At 40.6% G+C, this 12007-nt stretch overlaps 1 protein-coding gene across 1 annotated transcript in view; it reads left to right on the plus strand.

Moving 5' to 3' along the window:
- Positions 1–202: 202 nt before the first annotated feature.
- drd3 (dopamine receptor D3) overlaps positions 203–12007 on the plus strand; it is a gene marked incomplete at its 5' end in the record, with an annotated part of 38554 nt that continues 26749 nt past the window's right edge. The window contains one exon of the mRNA XM_080203180.1: positions 203–478. Coding sequence (XP_080059306.1) covers positions 203–478 — 276 coding nt within the window. The remainder of the gene's footprint in view (positions 479–12007) is intronic.

Raw genomic sequence — 12007 nt, forward strand, 5'->3', positions numbered from 1 at the left:
CTGTAGACATAGCTAGTGTCATCTTCCACAGATGTATTGAGTGCTTTAAATATTCAATTTGTAACATTAAGGGGACTATCATAAAGCAACTGTGAAGTATAAACTATAAACTAACACCATTAACTTAATATATGTATTCATTCTGAATTTGAATAAATTGGTGGTGTTTTCTGTTTTTTACTCAGGTTCCCAGCTTCTTTAATTCCTGATGGCATCCTTTGGAATGGTTCAATTTGTCAACTTTACAGACCCATTTCTTGGTTGGCCTAATTCAACTGATCGTGATCATCCACACAACTACTATGCTCTGTTTTTCTCGCTGCTAATCTTTGCCATCATATTTGGGAATGTATTGGTGTGCCTTGCAGTGCTGAGAGAAAAGTCCTTGCAAACGACTACAAACTATCTCGTTGTCAGCTTGGCAGTGGCAGACCTGCTTGTTGCCATCTTGGTGATGCCTTGGGTCGTGTACCTTGAGGTAAGAGTGCATTTTAAAGTTTAGATTCATGTATCTATTTATTACTGTGCAGGCTTTTCTAGCATACTGCAATGTTGATATTTTGATTAATAGGCTGGACGAGTATGGTTTTAATGACACTGATGTCCACTCAAAGTCAGATGTAGTATCAATCTGCTGGACCCCACCTCTGCATTCAGTTCAGTTTAACCTCCAGCTATAAAGCAGCACTCACTTCCAATTCCACACCCACTACACACTTCATTTGGCTATAATTTTAATCCATGTCTATCAAAACTCTTAACAGCTCACAACCTCTAAATTACTTTCTTTTCATTTGCTAGGAAATATTAAATAAATGACCCATTGTGTTTATTCAGATTAACATTCTTTGTAAAGTTATGGTCCTTTCAAACATGTTTAACCTTCAAACTTCATATTTAAAATTGTCACGGTCTATGGATTAGAATAATCCTAGGGCAAGTTCAAGATTTTGCTTTAATTGGACTTTTGGATGTTATCAGGATTCTGCTATTTCCTGCCCTACCTTTGTCTATTTTGTATTATAATTATCCAATTAATAGGACTGTGTAGAATGATATTGTTATATTTGTATGGTGCAGAGCCTTAGCTCAGTGGTAGCACGTCTGCCTCTGATTGATATCAGAGTCAAAAAGTTACTTCAGAGATTATGGCAAAAAATCTAAGTTGCTACTTCAGTATAGTACGGAATGAGTGCTGCATAGTTGGAGGTGTCATCTTTTGAATGAGATACTAAACTAAGGTCCAACTTACCTCTCAAGTGGATGTAAAGGATCCTGTGGCATCATTTAAAGAAACTTGGTTGAGTTCTTTTTGGTATCCTGGCCAATAGTTATCTCTCATCCAACAGCACTTAAACCAATAGTCTGGTCGGTATCACATTGCTGTCTGTGGGACCTTTGCTCTGTACAAATTGACTGACATATTCTCAACACAACACTTGGGCTTCAGTTTAGAAAAACCAATGCTGTAAAGCATTTTCAGCTGTCTTGGGGTCATGTGACATGTCTCATCAATGCATGATTTCCTTAACATGTCAGGGTGTTTTTTAAAATCTCACATTTATCAAATTTAAGCAGTTTCCCATTAATGAATGGGGAGGTGGCAGCATAATGGTACTGTTGCTGGATTAGTAACCCAGAAGCACAGGGTAGTGCTCTGGGGGCCTGGGTTTGAATCCCACAGTAGATGGTGCAACTTGCATTCAAAAAAAAATGGAATTAAAAGTCTAGTGATGACTTTGAAACCATTGGTGACTGTCGTAAAAACCCAGTTGGTTCACTAAAGTCCTTTAGGAAAGGAAATCTGCCATCCTTACTTGGTCTGGCCTGTTTGTGACTCCAGATCTACATCAATGTGATTGACTTAACCGTCCCCTGAAATGGCCCAGCAAGCCATTCAATTCAAGGATAATTAGGGATCGGCAACAAATTCTGACCCAGCCAGCAATGTTCACATCTTGTGAACGAATAAAACAATACTGCAGCAAGAATATAATCAGTGTCCAAGCAAGCATTTATGTATTATTAGCTTGATGTGGAGCAACTAAGGATGAAACCATCATTATTGATGATAATATGGGAGACAACATTCTGATAAAGAGGGCATTAGTCTCATTGTCTTCTCAGAATACTCTGAAAATGATTTACAGTCATTAACAAAGAAATAAACTAGTCTTACAGCACAGCAGAAACATTCTAAAAATGAACACAAAGTCTGGCACTTGCAATTTACAATAAGTCTTTTTCTCCCTATCATGAGGGAGCTGTATAGAATTACTTAATTGATAGGCAATCTTTATGATCTGAAAGCACACTCGGTCTGCAGTGTATAAATCTAGTCAGCCTATATCTCTCTCACCAACGATTGCATGCACCAACACAAACTTTTGTAGTTAATATGCTTGAGCAGATAGGACCACGAGTCAAAATGCACAAATGAAAAGGAGCAGAGGAGATGCAAGAATCCTGTGACTGGATGAATATGTGTCTGCCATCAATGAACATGGTCATTGTGTGAAAATTCATATATGAATACTTTAGTGGAAAAACAGATGAAAACATTGGTTAGGACATTAGGAACATAGGATGAGGAGGAGGCCATTTAGCCCCTTGAGCATGTTCCACCACTCAATGACAAAGAGGCTCACCGTTACTCATTGACAGAATTTATTGTCCCGCCTGCCACAGGAAATGGAGCAGGCAAAAGGTGGACCACGGAAAGCTTCATTGACCTCAGGTGGGATTTTACAGTTTTGGGACGAGCAAGGCCGTAAATTCCCACCCATATCTCTTAATACCTTGGATAACAAAAATATATCACTCAATACTTTGGATGACAAAAGGTATCAATCCCAGATTTAAAATTTAGAATTGATCTAGCCTCAATTATCCTTTATGGAATCTACACTATCCTTTGCATAAAGAACTGCTTCATAATTTCATCGTTGAAAAGTCTAGTTCTAAATTTTAGACTATTTGCCTTTGATTCCCAAGCTAATGGAAATAGTTTCTCTCTGTCTACTCTGTCCCTTAACATCCCAAAAATGTCAATTTAATCACTTTTCAACTATTGCAGAAAATATAACCCAGTTTGTCTTCTCTCTTCTCATAATGTGACCCTTGGAGCCCAGGTATGTTTCTGGCAAATCCAGGTTGCATTTCTTTCAGGCCAATCTATTTTCCCTAACGTGTGATGCCTGGAATTACTCAAAAGTATGTCAGAAGTGGTCAAACCTGAGTTTTGATTAGCTGAAGTGATTTCTGCCCCCTTCTTCCCTAGTTCTTTAGATAAAAAAGAACAGCATTTAATACACTTTTTTTGTATCTCTTAATGGCATTTTAATGATCCAAGTACATATGATTTCTCATGTCTTTTGGGACTTCTTTAGTTCCTAGCTTTCACCATTTACAAAATACTCAGTTCTATCCTATTTAGGTCTAAAGTGGTGGATGACTTCACATTTGCCAACATGAAACTTTACCCTGTTTGCTACAGTTTTGCTTATTCACTTAATCTATCATTATCTCTTTGTAATTTCATGTCTCCATATACACTGCTTACAATAAGACCCAGCCCTGTGCAGTTGGAAAAGCTGAATATGTGGCTTCCTATCCTGTCATCTAAGCAGTTGATAAATATAGTGAATATTTGAGGCAACAGCACAGATTCTTGTAGGAATTCACCTCCATTCACATCCTGCCAATCGGTTCATTGCCTTTACCTTCTGTCTTCCGCCCCTCAATCAATTTCCTAACTAGGTCAAGATTTGCTTTCAATTTCAAGGCATCAGTTTCAGTTAACTGCCTCTTGAAAGGGGCTTTATCAAATGTCTTAAGAACTCCATTTGAATAACATTCATAGGCATGCCCTTGTCGACTACTTTCATCACCTCTTAAAAAATTCCAGGTTTGTCAGGCATGACTTATTCTTTGAAAAACTATATTGACTCTCTCTAATCAGCTGAAAACTTTTAATGTGTTCAGTTACTTCATCCATACAAATTCTGGCAATTTACTGGCAATAGATGTTAGGCTACCTGGTCCATCAATTCTTGGTTTCCTTCTTTCAACTTTTTAAAATAAAGACTTTTTAAATTCATTTGTGGGAAGTCAGTGTTGCTGGCTAGGCCAACATTCATTGCTCATCCCAAAGTGGTGGTGAGATGATTTCTTGAACCACTGCAGTCCACATTGTGTAGATAAACCCACAGCGCTGTTAGGGAGGGAGTTCCAAGATTTTGACCCAGTGACAATGAAGGAAAGATGATATGTTTCCAAGTCTGGCTGGTTAGGGACTTGGAGGGGAACTTGCATGTGTCTGCTGTCCTTGTCCTTCTAGGTGGTAGTGATCATGGGTTTAGAAAGTGCTGTCTAAGGAATCTTGGTGAGTTACTGCAGTGCATCTTGTAGATGATACACATTGTTGCCAAGGTACATTGGTGGTGGAAGGAAGGGATGTTTGTAATTGGCACTTCAATCAAGGAGACTGCCTTATCCTGTGGTCAAGTCTTGAGTATTATTAGAACTGCATGCATTCAGACAAGGGGAGAGTATTTCACCACATTCCTGACTTGTGCATTGTAGATGATAGACAGGTTTTAGGGAGGCAGGAGGTGAATTACTTGCTACAGGTTTCCTAGTCTCTGACCTACTCTTATAGCCACAGTATTTATATTGCTAGACTCGTTCAGTTTCTGATCACTGGTAACCCCAGGATGTTGATGGTTGGGGATTCAGCAATATTAATGCTATTGAAAGTCAAGGGATGAAGGTTAAATTCTCTCTTGTTGGAGATGTTCATTGTCTGGCACTTGGGTAGCACACCAAATTTTACTTGCTACTTGTTAGCCCAAGGCTTGATATTTTCCGTGCCTTGCTGCATTTGAACATGTCTGCTTCAGTATCTGGGGAGTTGCAAATGAAGCAGAACTTTGTGTAATCATCAGTGAACATTCCCACTTCTGACCTTATTTTGACGATACAGCTGAAGATGGAGGGACCTGAGGAATACGCTGGAGTGTGCAATTTTCCAGTCTAAAGGAATGAATCATAAAGCAAGGCAACTTTGGAAATTAGAGTTGGGGTTTTTCAATGTTCTCATCCACTTTCTTTAAAAACCCTGGGATAGAAACCATCTTATCCTAGGATCTTATTCCTCTTTAGTTCGATTATTTTCTTAATTGCTGTTATTTTGCTATGTTAATAAGATTCAGTATAAATCTCCATGGGCATGCTGACCTCTTTCTCTATTGTAAGCACTGATGCAAAGTAATTATTCAACTTTCATTATTTCCTTCATTATACCACCATTATCAAGGAATCCACACTGCTCCTGGCCACATCCAGTTTCCTAATATAATTGTAAAACATTTTGTGTTGTTTTGATATCGCCAGCAAATTACTTTTCATACCCCTTTTGTAGTTCTTACCGAATGCCCATTGCTATTGGTTTTATCTTTGCTATTTGCCTGGATCTATTCTTTTTGCATTTTGCATGCTTTTTCTTCAAATTTTCTGTTGTCTCTTCTTTCTTTAGTCATCCATGACTTTGGCAAACAAAGCTTTCACCCTTTAGGCATATAAGCTGGTTCTGTAACATATTAAATTATTTTTTAACACCTCCCACTAATCTTCTGTCATTTACCCTTAAGAAATTTGTTCAATTTACTGTGGACAACTCTGCCTCAGCACACTGAAGACAGCCTTCCAAATTTGGAATCATAATATCTGTTCCACATTCCTCTCTTTCAAATGTGGACACTGAATTCAATCATATTACAATCATTCACTATTAAGCTGAAGACTAAACCCAACTCAGTCCTCTTTGTTAAATTAATACGGTGTGGTCTAATAGATAGGGCTGGATTTTCATCATGGAGATGATATTCAGGAGTCAGGTGTTTTCCTGATGTCACAAGTATGCCTTCTTCCTGCCTGTCTTGACCATGCCTACAGCGGTTAGATTGAAGTGGGTAGATGTGACAGGATTAATTGGCCAATTCTGGAGCACCCCGTAACCCTCACTCACCACCCCTTCAATCTCACTCTCTTATCCTTCAACTTCCTTTCCATTATTATCCCCTTCACACATCTCCCTTATACCCCTTATCCTATAACCTCCTCAATCCCTACTCCATCACTCCCTCCCTCACTCCCAACCTATTTACCTACGTTTTACTATATACATAACTCAGAAAGCTTACAATAACATTTGGAAGACCTTGAAAAGCTCATAAATCTGTAAAAATAAACAAGGTTTACTTGAATGGCAGTTAAGAATATTATCCCCTTCAGAAACTCTAAAATCTGTCAAAATAAACAACTCACATTTCTCCTGTATAAACAATCACAAAAGCAGAGTACTGTTGAAAGAAGACATTTTGTCAAAACGTTTCATCTTGTACTCATCAGGACAATTGCAAGAATACCAATGCCAGTGGACTCTGACTGGTAGAGATGATCCATGGAAAATGCACCAGTTGTTGGTAACTGGTAGTTAACTATTAAGCTTGGTTTGAAATTTAAACCAAGCAGTTTGAATCTGGTCAAGGCATTGCCCTGAGGAAAGAAGCAGCAAATGGCAATCACTTATTTTTTTCACCTGAAACAGGTGAAATGTGTGTACATGTTCATTTGGTCTGCAAAGAACAGGGTTCTGTGTATTAATAGATGTAGTTTTCAATACATGCAAATGCGTCACACTGCAAGCCCAACTGATGATCTTAAATTGGTTTTCAGCATAATATTCAGCACACTGAGGATGATTTAGCAAATATTTCCTAAATATTGAATCACATCCAATATTAGATACTGTTTTTTGTGTTTTGCAAGCAGGGGCATGTTCAGTACGGTCTATATGCTCTTTGTTATGATCCTTGGCCTATATTCATAAAATCACACTGTAACTGGAATCCACACACCATGTTGTTAATTTGTGTGTTAGTTAGAACATCTTTTTAGCTTGACAGCAGCATCCTATTAGTGATGAATACCACTCTTACATAGTCGCAGCGTAAAGATCAGATAGTCATCAAAATATTAAAACAGCTAACAGATGGCTGAGGTGTTTAATGAAGATTTAGTGAAAAATCTTTTCAAAGCACAGTGGCAAGCATGGATTCCTCATGGTGCCAGGGGCCTGAGTTTGATTCTGACCAAGATGATGATCTATGTGGAGTTTGCACATTCTCCCTGTGTCTGCGTGGATTTCTTCTAGGCACTCCTATTTCCTCCCACAGTCCAGAAGATATGCAAGTTAGGTGGATTGGCCATGATCAATGCACAGGGTTACAAGCATACAGTGTGGGCATGGATAGAGTGCTCTTTCGGAGGGTCAGTGCAGATGCAGTGGACTGAATGGCCTCATTCTGCGCTGCAGAGATTCTATGGGAGAGTGTAAGCAATCAATTATGGATCTGACACCAGGTTATACTGTCAGGATTCCACAATGCAGACTAACACTCTAGTCTAGTTGGTACTCTATCCTAATGCATCCAAAGATTTTTCTACTTCTATAATGATGTTCTTTCACTTAACAGCTTACCAACTGTCAGAAGTAACAACCTTAGAACCAATTTATTTAAAGATCACTTAACTTTTCCAATCACAACACTCACTTTAGTAAACAGATATAACTCAGACCACTGCATTTCACAAAGAACTGTGAAAGAACTTCCCCAACAGTCTTGCCTGGTGATTGTCGAGCAGTGTTCATTTATCCATTGTCGTAGTGTCTACGTGGTCTCCCCAATGTACCATGCCTCGGGACATCCTTTCCTGCAGCATATCAGGTAGACAACATTGGCTGAGTTGCAAGAGTATGTACCGTGTACCTGGTGGATGCTACGACAATGGATGAATGAACATCACTCGACCATCACCAGGCAAGGCTGTTCTCTTCCTGTTGGCGAACACTTCAGTAGTCACAGGCATTCGGCTTCTGGTCTTGGGTAAATGTTCTCCAATTCGGACTTCACGACATACGACTGCACAGAGTCACTCAACAGACTGCTGAGTTCCGCACACAAGAGGATGGCCTCAACCAGGATCCTTAGGTTCATGTCACGCTATTTGTAACCCCCATGAGTTGCCTGGGCTTGCAAAATCTCACTTACTGTCCTACCCGGAGACAATACACATCTCTTTAACCTATGCTTATTGCTATCTCCACTCACATTGTCTGCAGCTTTAAGACTTGATTAGCTGTAAAGACTCACATTCTAATCAGTATTCTGTAAACTGTGTGTGTGCCTTTATATGCTCTGTTTATGATCAGAACTCCCCACTCACCTGATGAAGGGACAAACTCTGAAAGCTAGTGGCATTTGCTACCAAATAAACCTGTTGGCCTTTAACCTGGTGTTATGAGACTTCTTATCCCAGTCCAACACCAGCATCTCCACATCAGCACTGCAAATAGCCAGAGGCAGAAACGTGGGCAGGACTTCCACAGCTAGGCTACGGTGGTGACCGTTTTATTTTTCTGGCCCATAATGTTACAGAAAACTATCCCAGCATACTTTGTAAATCACTACCTTTTTAACAACAGCAAACCTACTTGTTCCAAGCTGTGTGCAAGTTGAAATCCTTTATTATGAACATCCTGCCTTTGCCACATGCTTTACTAATCTCATATATTTATGAATTCTATTAATGGTTGCTCCCAGGGCCATATACATAACTTCCACTACAACCCTACTGGCTGATGACGGCAATTAGTTTCAATCTCTACCGTGCCTGTCGAGAACAACCTATAGGATGGAACTTTCCCGACTCACCCACCACGAGAATCATTGCGAGTGAGGGGCAGTCCGTGCAAAGGTCCATTGACCTGAGGCAGGATTTTCCCGTCTTGGAGGCGAGTGTGGCTGGAAATCCCACCCATAGTCAATAACAGCTGCAATTGATGCAGATTGCCTGGTGCCTGGTGTTCTCCCTAACATTGCTTCTTTCATCTTATTCCCTTCAACCATGAAGTACCATAACTTCCGGTCTTTATGATTCTCTTAACAACTGGTTAATAGGAATCGTGTGCAAATTTAACAAGGAAAAAGGCCACAATGATAATTGAGTGTGTATGATTGTAAAGTGGACCAGATTGTAAACTGAAGGAGAAATGCTGAAGGGATTGTAATGTTAATGCCAAATTACATTGCAGCAAGGAGGATCATGAATTCCATAGAAAAACCATAGAAACCCAACAGTGCAGAAAGAGACCATTCGGCCCATCGAGTCTGCACTGACAACAATCCCACCCAGGCCCTATCCCCCTATCTCTACATATTTACCTGCTAATCCCTCTAACCTACGCATCCCGGGATACTAAGGGGCAATTTAGCTTGGCCAATCCACCTAATCCACACATTTTTGGGCTGTGGGAGGAAACTGGAGCACCCAGAGGAAACCCACGCAGACACAGGGAGAATGTGCAAACTTCACACCGACCCAAGCCGGGAATTGAACCCAGGTCCCTAGAGCTGTGAGGCAACAGTGCTAACCACTGTGCTACCGTGCCACCCCATAAAGGTTAAAAGCAAGGCCCATTCATATTTCATTCCATTTTATATTAGCAGATTGAGTTGTCCACAACCATTGACAAATAATGATTGTGAAAGCAGGATAGACAAAGCACCATACTTCATACAAACTTTAGATGAGCCTTTGGAATTAGTGTGTGAAAATTCAGATATATGAATGCTTACTAGCTTCCCCATCCATTTCCTTTTTCTGCTCTATTAATTAAGGCATTGGCTTGAAATTGCTCAAATATACCCATCCACCAAAAGCAGGACATTCTGTCCAGCCAAATACCACCCCATCAGTCTGCTCTCAAACATCAGAGAAAAAATAAAAAGGTGTTGTCAACGGTGCAGACAAGCAGCACTTACACAACAACAACCTATTCAGTTTGGGTTTCATGAGGGCCACTCAACTCCTGATCTCATTACAGCCTTGGTCCAAACATGGCCAGAAGAGTTGAATTCCAGAGGTGAGGTGAGAGTGACTGCACTCACCATTAAGACATCATTTGATTATGGCATCAAAGGGCCTGAACAAAATTTAAGTTGATGGGAATCGGGGGAACTCTCCACTAGCACAAAGGAAGATGGTTGTGGTGGTTGGAGGTCAATCATCTTCATCCAAGGACATCACTGCAGGAATTCCCTAGGAGTGCCCTAGGACCAACCCTTTTCTGCTGCTTCATCAATGACCTTTCCTCTAACACAAAGTGAAAAGTGGGCTTGTTCACTGATGATTGCATAGTGATCAGTTTGACTCCCCAGATGCTGAAGCAGTCCAGGTTTCTGTGTAGTAAAACCTGGACAACATTCATAATTGTAACATTTGTGCCACACAAGTGCCAGGCAATGACTATCGCCAATAAGAGAGAACCAAACCATCTCTTCTTGACATTCAATGGAATCATCATCACTAAATCTCCTGCCATCCTGTGAGTTACCATTGACCAGAAGATTAACTGGACTAGCCATACAAATACTGTGGCTACCAGAGCAGATCAGGTGCTATGAATTCTATTGAGAGTAACTCATCTCCTGACTCCCTGCCCACCATTGACAAGGCACAAATCAGGTGTCTGATGGAATTCTCACCAGTTTCTTGGGTGAGTGCAGATCCAACAACACTCAAGAAGGTCAACACCATCCAGGACAAAGCAGTCTGATCAAACAGCATCCCATCTCCACCTTCAACATTCAAACAAAAGCAGAATACTGTGAATGCTGGAGATCTGAAATAAAAACAAAGCGCTGGAAATGGAGCTAACATGGATATGACCTCCAATTTCGAAGAGTCATATTAGACTCAAATCAGTGACTCTGTCTCTCTCCCCATAGGTCCTGCCAGACCCATTGAGATTTTCCAGCACTTTGTTTTTATACCTTAAACATTCACTCTCTCCACTACTGAACTAAAACAATGTGGCAGCAGAGTGTACCATATACAAAATGCACTGAAGCAACCACCTGCAACTTCTCATCCAAGTCACACACCAATCTGACTTAGAACAATATTGCCATTCCATCACTATCAACAGGTCAAATCTCTCTTTCTAACACTGTGGGTGTACCGACTGGCCAGCAACGCTCATATCCCATAAAAGAATGAAAAGAAACATCTCATTCAAACAGAATTTCATTTGAAAGCCTTAAGGATGCAGATTTATGCTAATTGCAAAAGAACCAGAGGGAAGATTTGTTTTGTTTTACACAGCGAGTTGTTATGATCTGGAATGCACTGCCTGAAAGGGTGGTGAAAGCAGATTCAATCGCAACGTTCTAAACGGATTTGTACGCATACTTGAAGGGGAAATATTTGCAGGACTATGAGGAAATGGTTGGGCAATAGAACTCATTGGGTAAATCTTTCAAAGAATCGGCACAGACAAGATAGGCCAATAGTTTCCCTCTGTGCTGCGTTATATGAATCTAAATCAAGGATTGGCAACATCCATCTCCAGAGCCATGTACAGTTTTTTAACATCTCACAGGAACATAGGACCATTGTATAGAAGGTGTAGGCCATTCTGCCCCTCAAGCCCACACTGCCATTCAATGAGATCCTGGCTGAACTTCTAAGCTATTTTCCTGCACTATCCTCATACCTTTGATGCCTCACTCTATCACTCTGTTTTAAATATACTCAATGATTAAGTCTCTAGAGCTGTCTGAGATAGAGAATTCCAAAGATTCACAACATTGGGAGTGAAGAAATTCCTCCTCATCTCAGTCCTAAGTGGCCTTCCCCTTATCCTGAGGCTGTGTGCCCTGATTCTAGACGCCAGCCCCAGCCCCAGCCCTAACCACCAGCACCACCACCACCCCACCCCGCTCCCACCTGTGGAAACATCCTTTCTGTCGATCCCTGTAAGGATTTTCACCCCTCAATGCGATCACCTCTCATTCTTCTAAACTCTTGAGAATTCAGGCTCAGTCTCCTCAGTCTCTCCTTCCACCATTCCTGGAATCAGGCTCATTTGCAGTTCTGACTT

Source organism: Carcharhinus amblyrhynchos, chromosome 15, assembly GCF_965287045.1.
Source record: "Carcharhinus amblyrhynchos chromosome 15, sCarAmb.v2.hapA, whole genome shotgun sequence".
In the NCBI taxonomy this organism is placed as follows: domain Eukaryota; kingdom Metazoa; phylum Chordata; class Chondrichthyes; order Carcharhiniformes; family Carcharhinidae; genus Carcharhinus; species Carcharhinus amblyrhynchos.